This window comes from Chiroxiphia lanceolata, chromosome 5 (assembly GCF_009829145.1).
Source record: "Chiroxiphia lanceolata isolate bChiLan1 chromosome 5, bChiLan1.pri, whole genome shotgun sequence".
NCBI classification, from domain to species: Eukaryota; Metazoa; Chordata; class Aves; order Passeriformes; family Pipridae; genus Chiroxiphia; species Chiroxiphia lanceolata.
The window spans coordinates 52814867-52828077 of record NC_045641.1 but is presented as its reverse complement, the minus strand read 5'-3'; the positions used below and the strand labels follow the sequence as shown (position 1 = coordinate 52828077).

General features: G+C 40.5%; 1 protein-coding gene across 1 annotated transcript in view; it reads right to left on the bottom strand.

The window, feature by feature from the left end:
• MYH9 (myosin heavy chain 9) overlaps window positions 1–13211 on the bottom strand; it is a 70888-nt gene that overhangs the window by 31908 nt on the left and 25769 nt on the right. Inside the window, exons 4-8 of the mRNA XM_032687715.1 lie at window positions 7470–7497; window positions 6793–6886; window positions 1819–1911; window positions 1074–1137; window positions 443–541 (exon numbers count right to left, since the gene is read on the bottom strand). Of these exons, the coding sequence (XP_032543606.1) occupies window positions 443–541; window positions 1074–1137; window positions 1819–1911; window positions 6793–6886; window positions 7470–7497 (378 nt within the window). The remainder of the gene's footprint in view (window positions 1–442; window positions 542–1073; window positions 1138–1818; window positions 1912–6792; window positions 6887–7469; window positions 7498–13211) is intronic.

Genomic DNA, 13211 nt, shown 5'->3' with positions numbered 1-13211 from the left:
GACCCTGGTTACTAGGCTGACGTATTAAAGCTAGGTGTACTAGGATCCCAGACTGGTAGAGCTGCTTAGCTGCTTGCAGATTTGCTCCACTCAGTTAAACACTGAGTACATCCCTGTAGGACCATTCCTGCACTAGAACAGTTTACATCATGCAAGACTAGACTAAACATGGGACAGTGATTTAGATAAGGAAGGGCGTAGAGTCATTGCTGGCACAGAGACAAGTGCAGGAAGGAACCAGAGAAGCAAGTTTTCAGGAACTGAGAAGTGTGGGGGGAGGGCAGATAGATGTATGAGTGCATGAAAGAAGTGGAGGAGAGCTGACCATATCTAAAAGGCCAAGACAAGGAACTATGAAAGAACAGGTCCTAGTCTACAAGTGTTTTGAACCCTCTGTTGTTGTAATTATGGGATTCATTTATCACAACACAACCATACTTACTCTTCAAATGCTCCCCTGCCCCAGAGAGCAGGTAGTAAAAGATGTGGAAGGTTCTCTCCTCTTTGGCCTGGCGAATTGCACGTGACTTCTCCAGCAGATCTTCAGACAGTCAAGGCATATGACAGGACATACAAATCACTTCCTATTCTATGGCAGGAGAAAAAACTCATATTGCCTGACATTCTCCTCATGCCAATTGACAGGGGTATTGACTTAGCAATCATCATCAGTCAACAACCCCCTGTGCTTCTGGTCTTAGTTTTACTAGCCTCTGAATGATGACTGTGATAAGAGAGACTTAATTGATAAAAACCAGAAAAACAGTGGCCATCCATCCCCACTTGCCTTAGACAGAAGTGAGAATGACTTATTCCAAACCTATTCATATTACTGCAGTTTATGCTTGCATTTCAGTCCCTTAAGATTAGAATTCATTCATTCAGAAAATATCCCACCACGATCACAAAGGTCACAAACGACTATATGAGGAAACAGGAGACTACAACAGTGATCTTGCTAGCACAAATTTAGAGTGCTTGCATTGCTTTCTCAACCAGATAAAGTCAAGAGTGCTAGGTGCCATTATCACGTGCCTTTAACTTCTTCTTTCAAGTGGTTACAGAAAGGATACAGGTCTCAATATTGGCTCCAACAATGTAGCCATTGACATCAAAGTTGATTCTGATGAATTTGCCCTAAGAGGAAAATAATAGCATTAAAATTAGTATTCATTCTATCTCGTAACACCAATAAACAAAAAAAGTAAACCTCCTGTTTTCAATCCAGGAAAGGAAACTCAGAACAGGTCAGGCAGGTTTTAGGCAAAACCTAAGGTCAGCCAATAGGCAATGCCTGCCGATCACAACAGCGATTTAACAAGACACCAAACACCTCCAGACATCTCTGACATTCCGGCAGTCTACAATTCAAACTCACTATGTTTCAATCTAGATTTCCTACAACCGGGGTCCCTTCAGTTTCACATGTTATCTAGACAGTTCTACCTCCTTCAGTGTTAGCTTCAACCATTTTCAGTTAGCTCCAGCTCCCCCACCTGCCCTCTCAGATGTTGCCCATTGCTGTCCAGAGCAAGCAAAATAAGTAACAGTATTTGCTCTCCAGGATAAAACTGACTAATTACTTACAATAAAAATCAGCATAAGTGATCCTGGCATAGGCTCTGGTTTCTTCATTCCAGAGATCTAACCGATCTATTCTGGATAACTGACTGAATGAAACTGACTTCCCAGATTAATTTGAAGGAATCACTCACAGACACTTATCCTGTCCCTGACAGCAATTCATCAAAAAGCAGAACAAGTCTTCCCTCTGGAAAGTACAGAATACTGGCACTCATGACAGACAGTAATACTCACAAATCTTGAGGAGTTGTCGTTCTTGACTGTCTTGGCATTTCCAAAGGCCTCCAGGATGGGATTAGCCTGGAGCAACTGTCTCTCCAGTTCTCCCTAGAGAGAAATCCAAAATTAATAAAGTAGGTAGCAGTTCACTGCATTAACCTTGGGTCAAACCAGCGCTGCAGTTTCAATTCACACTAGTTGGCATCTGCTGTAGAGAAGCCATATTAAACCTTAGGAGATGATCACTTAAACCTTCAAAGGAGACTCATTAGTTATCTGGGTGAAACAGGAACAGTCACGAATATGGCCTTATTCCCTTCCTCAACGCAAGCACATCGCAGTGCTGTCTTTCTGTTTACAAGAAGCCCTTCAAAGCCATTGGCTGTAACATCTCACAGACTTCCCAGGATTAAAGTGAAACACCATACCATCCATGACCAGGTCCTCATCCTGTCTTGCTACTTAAAGACAGCTCTGAATGCTGCTAGTATAGTTAGTCTGAAAAGGCCTAATGTTTTGTAAAAACCAAACAGAAGGCAAAAATGCTTGCACTTTTTTACGAGTCTACATCTTCCAAAATACAAACAAGGAAAAACCTCCTTTGTAAGGAGGCACACACAAAAAAGAGAATTAGTGGTATCCCACAAACTGCATGATTGCTTGCATTCTGCTGCCATATTCACACACTCCTCCCCTCAAGGAACACAAAATGCTGGAATTGTAGAAAAAGAAATTCAGAACCTTTATCCCCGCCAAGTACTAGACCACTGCAGCATATTCACCTTTCCCTGTAGGCTCTAGATGTATCCCTGGCTGTTGTAAAAATTACTTGTCCTCTGTGCTAAAAGCATGGAGTTCTATATATTTCAAGATCACCTAAAAAGCCTCTGGAGACAGAAAATTACAGTTTAGATTAATGTTTCTCTTTTTAGCAGTTATCAGTAAGTACTCAAGACTGCCTGTGCATAACAGATGGAAATGAAGTTTGATTTGTGAGAACTGGAATTTATGGGAAAACTATTTAAGGTTATTTCTAAAGGAAAATTGTTCCCATTTGTTCTCAAAGACAGATTAGTTCTTACACAGTGTCTCTAAAAATACATGCAATAAAAAAAGGTGGAAGATATATGAGAAACTGTACAATGAACTACAAGTCTTTACTTTTTACTTCCACAATCATTTCACTTCACGCTTGCAAAGTGCAAAGCCAAACAAGACCCTCAGCCCCTACAGAACTGCACAAGTACAGAAGGGGCAGCTGCTGCAAACACCTTCATTCACTGTCAAGTATCTACAACTAGGGGCTTAGCCCTGGTAAGGGAACCTGAGCTGGGACATCAGCACAGACTCAGAATGTGGCACTGTGAGGAGAAAACCTTGAAAATAGGGTTCAGTCCTTGAAACTGTGTGGCAGTCACATTTCCCCTTGTATTCTGGCACATGTATTGAAGTTGGAATGCTCTTCCCTCACCCCATTCCTCTTCCCCATCCTGCAGTGAAGTCCTAGACCTTTGTTTGTGACTGCAATCTATTACTATTCAAGTGAGAGATGACAGCAACATAGCATTTAAACCCAACTATGGAACAAGAAAGGAAGAGAAATTAGGCTTTGATAACAGATCTATTTTAATTATTTGGCTAAAAATAAAACCAAGGTCATACTTAGCTACACAAAGATCAGAAGTTTATGGAAATCCATACTACAGTGCCTCCTGTTATTTAGTACCTCAGGAAAAAGTGTCACTGGTTTCAAGGTGGTGTTGATAAACTGTGGGTTAGAGATGCTTATGTCTCTTTAACACCAAGGTAGCAATAGGCATAGAGAACGACAGCTCAGGCTCACAACAATACCAAGCTCGGGGAGAGGAAAAGGCTGAAGAGTTGGTTAAGTCAGTGAGGCCTCCTGACTGCCATAGCACCATGATATAGTGGGAAAAATCGAGTTCTTAGCATGCCACAGCAATGGTAAATAAGATTAAGTGTCTACAATTACCATATCCATTCCTCACTAGCATGCTCTCTTTGTTTAAAAGTCAATTTCATTATGTTTAAAATTTAAAAGAGGTTTTTGGGTGGAGTTTTTTACCTTGAATTTTGATGGCTACCTTCCACTGATGGAAGATACTTCATTATTATTTATACAACGGGTATTTTGCAAAGCAAAACCTGTACAACACAGACCTGTCCATGACAAGCTTTCTAGAAATTCTAAGGTTCCTATCATTAAGATGCTGCCAATTTTCTTGCACCTGTAATTGCCATTCCTTGACCTGAAACAAATTTGTTTAATACTTGGCATGCATTTGAAGTATGTACTATATTCCTCATGAAAACAGAAGCCGTAAAAGCCATCGGATCTGTTACCCTGTGGCTGCGCAGTGTCCAACACTCTTCTATTTCTACTGCTCTGAAGTTACAACACCAATTTAAAGCAACTAAAATCCTTGACATCTACCTTGTACTCTGAATTTTTTGCATCTCATATACTTTCTGGAAAATTCTGTATGCAAGGTAGAACTTCTGCCAGTCATTTATTCTTCAGAAAGTATAGAGAAAGGCATCCAGAAATCACAGCTACCTGTAACAGCATGCAATTAAAAAAAAAAACATATGGGTGAGGGTGTTTGGGCTGTTTGCTTGGTTTGTTGGAGTTCTTTGTTGCTTTGTTTTTTACACTTCAGGGATTTGCTTTTGTATTCTTCTCCAGTCATGGGAGAGATTATCAAATAACTGAATCCCAACAACAGTGGCTGGACAGGAAAGGAGAAAGGTCATCAGTAACTTAACCTTTGTTACAAATATTTAAATAGATTTAGTACACCCCCAAAGGAGCCTTAATGTGCTTAGTAGTCACACCATGCAGGTAGAAGCTATTTAGCTGAATATACTAATGCACTGGAAAAGAATGGTGGAATGCATCACTGCCTCCAAAATGAGTGAGCTAGAGTTGAAGAATATGCTTTATAAATCTGATTTTGTTCTGATACTTGGAAAAACAGGGGTTTACATCCCAAACTTCTATAGGTGAGAGTCAAGAAACCTTCATGGTAAATAAAGCACCACTACTCTCTATAATATCATTGTTTATGTTTCATGCCTAGTCTTGCAGCATAAAGATTCAACACTATCATATCCTAATTAAAGACAAAGAATCTGCCATGACCAGTATACCCGAGATCATCAAAAAATTAAACGTATTCAACTTCATGAACTCTCATACTCTGGTTCCAAGTTTGCTTTGTAAAGAGTTTTTGCAGAGAGCACTCTACCGATTAACATTCAAAGACTCCAGCTCTAAATCCCCTCTGCTAAGGCCAGTTTAGTCACAAAGCTGGAACAAAATGTGAGCTGCAGGACTTTTTGGAAAAAATCAAAACTTACGGGAAAAAATTAAATATCAAACTTGGGCAAATCACCAACCAGTCCAACTGGTCCTGTCCTGCTTCAGTGGTTTAAATTTTGCTCAAGGACAAGCAGTGGAAGAATACTTAACTCAACCCCATGATTCTATTTTCCACACTTAAAAAAAAGAAAAAAGGAGAATGTTTCTAAATACAGCTACTGACAGACCATGGAAAAAGCCTTCATATGTCTGAAAGTTTGGCACATGGAACGTTTTTTTTTGGTTGGATTCCAGAAGTTACTTACTACTATGTGCGTGCGCACACACAGTGTGCCTGTGTGCAGAGATGCCTTCTTATTTATATACTCTACACACATAAGACATGCCAACACATTAATCTACTATGGGAAAACTCTTATGTAGAGATACAGTAGACACACTTGGCACCTGGCTTTCATTACACAGCTCACCAGTGAACATTTCCAGTGTGTTCAGCTCTGGCTAACAAGCCCACAGTCCTGGAACACCCTGTCTGCAGAGCAGCCTTCCCTGTGACCTTTCTTTGCAACCCACAGCCACAACTCACTGCAAGGAATAGAAAGCTAAATACTTCAACTACGTTCATCTTACTAGGAACACACACACATTGTATGCTTCAGGTTCTAGTAAAGCCTTGTCCAGTCCTATTGTCCTGGATGAATACTTCTCAAATGGTATATCTCAGAAAACCCTGCAAGAAAAACTTTAAATGCAAACTAGTATTGAGCACACAAGTATTCTTGATATCACTACAGTCTCCAATTGAACATCCTTACAAAAAAATTACTGTGCACCACACAAAAAAAAAATAAAAATTGTGAATTGTCTATGGATTTGTTTTAGCTGCAGAAAGTGATATTGGTGTGGAGTGAAAAGCTGCTCAAAAAAATCACACAATGGGACAGAAAATGCATTCCTGGTGCAGAACGTGCAGTAAACGTGCAGCTCACCTACGAGGGTACAACTGAAGAATTCGGCAATAGTCCATCGGGGGAGAGGGAGGGGAAAAAAATATAAGTGAGACATCTTTAAAGTCCTCCCACCATCATCACCACCCTCCTTTCATGTGCTGCTAACACTTGGCTGTTTTCCCCCCTTCTAATGTTTTTGTAAAATTTCTAAGTTTTCAGCTGATGTCCACTAGCCTATCACTGTATTCTCCAGTTTTGAGACAGTATATGTAATAGCCAGACCTAATCTTTGATGGTACAGAAGAAAGGAGACAAATCCTCCATGGACAGATCAGTTTTAAACTGCCTAGACTGGTTATAAGCAATACATCCACGTGAAAAGATCAGTACAGGTGATGCTTCACTTATAGCAGCTCTTCCCAATGCACTTGCCCATGAATCCAAGAGGTTGTGGATGAGCTTATTCCCACTGTAGCTCCATTGAATCAAAGGAATTATGACTTTGAACAGTTTTCCCTAGCTTGCCATTTTTTACAAACTTTTATTGTTTCATAGTTCGCTGTCCTCCTCAGTCCCCTGATAGATGTTAATACCTAAGCTTCTACAGAACATTATGGCTTTTACCAGCATCAGCCAACACATACTTATTGTCCAAAGTCAGCACAGCTATAAAACATCAGTAAACCTAGGTCTTACCTGATCTTTTTTAGACTTGTGTGAGGAAGCAACATGAGCCAGATACTGAATGACCTTCTTGGTGTTCTCTGTTTTACCAGCTCCTGATTCACCTCTGTAAAGAAAATATGCAGTTCATTCAGAAACAAGAGGTAGGGGGACATATTTATACTTCTAACCCCAAAAGGGCTACAGACATCTTTAACTGCATTCTGGCCATTATAGCACCTCCCTCTAAAGGAGAAAAAGCTAGACTGCAGTTGTACCCTCAGCCAGTTTGCAGCTGGGTGCAGGTTCCACATGTAAGCAGGACTGAGGGCCAATCAATTTTACTGTGTCTAGAAGAGAAATTGCTGTATCAAGAGTATCTGTTACTCTATCGGCCTCAGCAGTATGAATGAACTTAAACATTACAGCTGCATCAAATCTGAAGGGCCACTCGAAGCCTTTTCCATTGACAAAGCTGTATTACTTCAGTAGTTTGAGCACAGGGACTGTTTCAAAACCATCCTTCTTCCACTTATTTTGCAGAAAGAATTATATATTGGAGGAACTGTAGTGGGACCTTCCTTGACTCTCCATTATCACCTGATTTTGTAAGCCTACTACCAGCACTTAAAATTAAGAGAGTCCTTCAACCAAGAACATAAAAACACAAGCTTTGACATGCAGACAAGCTGGCAACTGTAAATACTCACGTGCAAAGGATGGACTGATCCTCTCGATCTAGAATAAAATATAAAAAAAGTAGTCAGACTAGGACTCTAAAACTGAATTTCTCTGACAGAATGAAATCAATATCAAAGACAAAACCAGGAACTAGTAAACACTGACAAGTATCTTTAGAAACATGGCCAGGTAACCTCCTCTCTGGCAAAAGACCCCAACCTCCTACCATATGCCAAAGGATAATGGCACCATAGCAGTTTAGTTTTCTTCATCCAGAAAGATTATTCGCATTACAATTTTTCTACAAACAATACAGAAGTCTCCCACTGAATATTTCCTTATCACAGAGCTACAGTTTGATGTGCATCTCCTTGTTCTTCAGCTGCCTTGTCCCTATTATACTGGGCCCATACTGACTTACCAAAGTTATCAGCAGAGTAGTGAAAATGGAAGGGGGAGAGGGGAAGTGGGACAGTAACTGTTACAAATCCTAAAGTGCCAAAGACTCATATCAAACAGAGGCTTTCACTCCAAAACAAACACTGGAAGCTCAGTGAGAAATATTCGTTACTTATTTTGTACAGAATGGACTCAAAAACTATGACACTAAGCAGCAGCTTACATCCTATACAGCTGATTGTTTGTGGCATCAACCCCTATTGTATTAACACAGCAGCTGGTAACACCAGAAACCTTTTCTTTTTCTTGTTTACATACCACCACACATACTAATGCCTGTGTTCAGTTCCCATCTGTGGATGATATCTTTCCAGTTACAGAACTTAACTCACCCAGCCTATTCACCACTATCTTCTCCCACATCTTTTAATCTCCTTTCAGCTTCCACCTATGATTCCACTTCCTTATGCACACTCCTGACTAGTCCTTCCACCATGCCTTCATTCCACAGCTCCCACACTATTTCTTTGTGAACACACTCCCCTGATTCTGCCTTGTTTCACCTTTCATTTACCCCTCTACCCTGTGCCCGCCTGGCCCCCTAGGTTGCATCCCATTCCTTCTCCACAGCACCAGGAACGAGCTGGGAGCACTGGGCAGACTGGAGAGTGCCTGTACCTATACCAGAACAGCCTTAGTGGTTTGTAGTGATCACAAGGGCAGCAAGACCTGTTCAAACATGGAACAAACAGGCACAGCAAGTCATTCACTGACAGTCCACAAGAGCCACTGGGGCACTCACAGAACACACTGAGCCACCAAACTCAAAATCCTCACTAGGCTGCGGTTTTTTTTGTTTTGTTTCATTTTAGGTGTTTGTCTGTTTTTAAATCAAGACCAGAGGACTCTCAGATCATCCAGTTTGAGAAGCTCAGTAATACAGCAGTAGTTAGATTTCATTCAGTTATCTCCACTTTTCTTTTTCCACCAAGTTCCAATTTTGCATTGGGCTGAGGTCTAATTTGTGAAGAGAGAAAAAGCAAGCCTCAAACATCCATAAGTATACAATTCACTGTTCTAATAAATTGTTTCAGCAATTGGTAACCTTTGTCAGTTATGTTGATGTTTGTGACTGTCTCTACATTTTAGCTACTGGCTCTTTCTAATCCTTTTTCCCATAGCTTAGAGAAATCAAGTGCACTCATTATTCTTCCCACCACAGAGTACTTAGACGATATAATTAAGTCACCATTAAAGTTGTTTTGTGCAAGATAAATAGATTGAGCTGTAATTAGGGAAGGCTTTCTAGTGTGATAGATTTCAAGTACCTGAAACTACTTTCTATACCCTTAAATACCGCTGCTGCAAGTGAATTTAGCATTTCAGTTTTAACATCAAGAATGCCATATTCATCAAGAAAAATCTTCTATAAACTCAGTTTATAAAGAGAGGAGTATACCTAGCCTGTGGACATATTTTCATGGAATAAGGAAAGCTGGTAAACCTGCCAAATTTGCGATTCCATCTTCTCTTAAATTATTCTGAAATCAATAATGAAAGCATTAGGTTCACGTACTACAGATACACAACTCCTGCTCTTAAGCTTCTTTACTGGAATCTGATTGTATGTAGATAAGCAAAAAAAATGAGAGAAAAATAATCTGCTCTTTTCCTGCTAATACTCAGAATGTTACCTGTCATTACCCTGCTAATGTTCTCAGAAAGAGCTGATCAGCCCCAAGTTTGGAAGAAAGCAAGAAGAAGAAAATCACCACTCAGTTTTGGCCTGGCAAATTCTTAAGCCTTCAAAGCTAGATGCTGCTGCTTTACTTGCATTGCATATTCATTTTTTCAAGTGTTGAATTTAATTCACTGTCTTTGAGACATGCACCCCTTTTGCTGAGGGACAGGGCAAGAGTAGAGGTTAGCCAGCTTCAAAAGCCCCATGCATTCAAGGTTCCCAGTGGGTCAAGGGCTCAGAAGGCGCATGCCAGCCCTGTGCATGACTGGGCACTTTGAGGGTGGATCAGGGGAATAACTAATGACTCATTTATGGATTGCCTAAGGAAATGTATTCTTGGGTAGTGCAACACCTAGGTACAATCCTCCATTGCAAAGCAGCTATGTGAAAGGACAAGGCTGTGCCTCTGAATAACATTTGACTTTCAAAAGCTTGACTATAAACAAGTAGTCCACTTGTCTGAGAAAATATACTTGCATTCAGGTACTACAGAGGCTCTTCTAAGAAGTCAATTTGAGAGAAAGAAAAAAAATATTTAAAAAGATAACTCTAAGGAAGGTGCTCCTTACTCCCAGTAGCCAGCTCTGATCCTGGAATATGAGCTGGGGCTTCTTAAACAGGCAGTGGAGCCCCAAGCACTTGAATAGCACATGCCTTCCCATTCCCTCTCCTCCAGATGATCCAGTAAAAGAGTACTGGTAGGCAGACAGATAAACTGACTGCCCAACAGAAAAAGAGATGATCAACATCAAATAAAACCAAGAAGCTCTTTGGCACTGAACACTTCTTGATCATGCCAAGTTTTGTTATACTTAGTTGAGAAGTCCTTTCAAGCCTCATTCCAGTGAGGCAAGGTAACAACAGCACCCTGAAGTGACCCTAGGAAGTCTCAAAGGGGCAAGCACAGGATTTTTCCCTGCCTTTACACAGAGCAAGGTGTTGAAAGGTGCTCAGACAGGAAAAGTCACAGACAGTGTTCAAAATCCTCTTGGCACAGTATTTCTCCCCCAGCATACCTTCCTGGTGGCCCACTGCAGCTGCCTTAGTCACCTCTGCTTTCAGTCAGCAGGAACGTACCTGCGAGTGCAGGCAAGTCACCGGGAGCGTGCAGACACTGCCATAAAAGGCAACATTCCTGTTTGCAATCCGGGGGAAATTCTTTCCCAGGACTGCAAAGCAGCAGTCATTGGGATAGCTGGAATTCTTCTAATTGTGTACAGACAGACAACTCAAATAATGTGTTGAGCAACAGGAAACTGGAGCCGACCAAAGGGCCAAAGAGCTAATGCATACAAAGCATAACTCTCAGATACAATTTCAGTTAAGAATTGTTTAAAATGCCAATAATCATTCTCCATACCATGCTCACTTGAGCCATCATGAATCAGAATTCAGTTGTCCAGGCAAGAGGCCACCTCCACCTCATTTTTAAAAAAAAAAACAAAACCCAAGCATTCAACATGGGCGTTCTGCACAACTTCAGTCAGCACTTGCCTGTATTTTACTGTCAGTTGTGCAAGCAACCTACTCAGCAAAAGAGAATGTGCTGGGTACAATAAACTCAGTTGCTTATAATAACACAATCAAGAAATGCCTGATTAAAAGAAATCTGCATCTGCTTTTCAATCCTAAACAGAGTTACTTATTAAAAATAATCCAGAATAACAACTCATTAGTTAATTATAGCAACAGTTCTGTATTTCAAACCAGCTGACAAGGAAAGCTTTTTATCTAGGCTCTTCTTCAGCTCTCATCACCATAGTATTCAAGTGATCACAAGATGCAGCAGCCTCAAGCATCCAGAAATTCAGGAAGTAAAACATCCTTTAAATTTAAACTGTACAGCAGTATTGTATAATAAGATCAGTAGTTTAATTTTACTATGTAAAAAAACCCATAATATCTAACTCATTCTTGACTTTCTTTAGTCCAAGAATAAAAGACTGCATCTTAGACAGGTGACTGCTTCAGCATATACTAAAAACTTAATTAAACCAAAATTTGTTTTCATGAGAGGAAAGGAACTTCTTGTACAAAGAAAGTCCTCAACCAAATATTCTAATGCAAAACAACAAGTCTGAATGAATGCTGAATTGCTGTGGTCGAATATACTGGCATAATTGATAAATTAATGCAGCTCCAAATTCCTGACTTCTGTTTTTAAATGTTTTGGGATGGGAGAAGAAAAAGGTTGGAAGGCTAGAAGAGAATATGCAATTTAAGCTCTCCATCTCAGTTACAGAACATCCTACCAGGCCTTTATCACCCACTTCCTCTGCATGAGTGACTCCCGTTTCAGGTCTGTTCATCTCCATAAAAGGAGAAGTATATAGCATTCACACAATGGTGACATCATCTCTCCAGCTAAGAGGAAGTGGAGCTGAAAGGCAAAGGCTTGGCTTGCAGTCTCCTGCCTATAGCTGACTCATTAAGGCTAAAAGCTTAACCATAGCTCGACGGTAACACCCACCTCCTAACCACGGAGCAGCTGGCAGGATGGAGCAGCCTGGCCCTCCTAGTTCCCGTTACTACACTGCTCCGCCAGCATCCTGGGGAATGCCTGCAGCCCAACTTAGCCAACTGCCTGGCCAACCAACTTGTAGAGTTGACCTAAAGCAAGAATTAGTCTTAAATGCATCTAAGTGCTTCAATCATACAGTATTTTCAGCTTCTTATTGCCTCCTCAAATTTCCCTTCCAACATCAACATAATTTTACAACCCATGTCCTTTCCTTGGGGCTCTTGACACAGGAGGAACCCCAGGCCCCTGCCACACTGTGCTACACAGAACAACCCCACTGGCATCAGATCCAATTAAATGTGTTCATTGTGGTGCTTTAACCTATATGCTGGTTTGAACAAGATCAAAAACACTCCAGGGGAGCACCAGAACAGAGCCTGAGAGTCTGTTTTTGCATTATCATTTAAGGAATGCATTATAGAGAGCTTTCAAAATGCTAATAAACTATCATCAAGTACAAAAAGAAAAAAAAAGAAAGAAAAAAGAAAAATCAAATGAAGGACAAACACAGCATATTCAAGATAGCTCTCAACAACAGAAAAGATGTTTAAAAAAAGATGGTTAAAAAAAAAGAGAGAAAAAAAACCACTTGAGTTGGCAGGAACTCTGCAGTGCCAAGATTCAGCTCTGCATTAGCTGAAGTTTGAGGACAGCCACAAGGAGAAAAATAAGTTTCATTTGAAAAATGAAATATATCCTACTGGGTCAAATGCAAATATTTATTCCCCCAAGACATTTTTGGACTAGAGCCCATATCCCTTTCTCTAGCACTCCTTAACTGAATCTGGAGATGGTAAAAAACAAGTTAGGCTGTAATTTTAGGTTACACAAATGTTTATGAAGTTCTGACAGAAAAGAAAAACTGGTATACAGCCTGTAAAAGCTCAGGCAGCTCATGATACTAAAACAGTGAACTGCAGGGAGACTGACAGCAGGGGCTGGACCATTACATAAGTGACTGCCAGGGAGCTCCTGCTCTGGTTTACAGGAATGAACTGAAAAGGGTGTGGTAGCTACTAAAAAACAAGTGGGCAACAGATTCATTTTTAGCTCCTTGTTCTATTGGAAACCACATTTTGAGACACAGATTTTGAGAGCTGTATTTAGAAA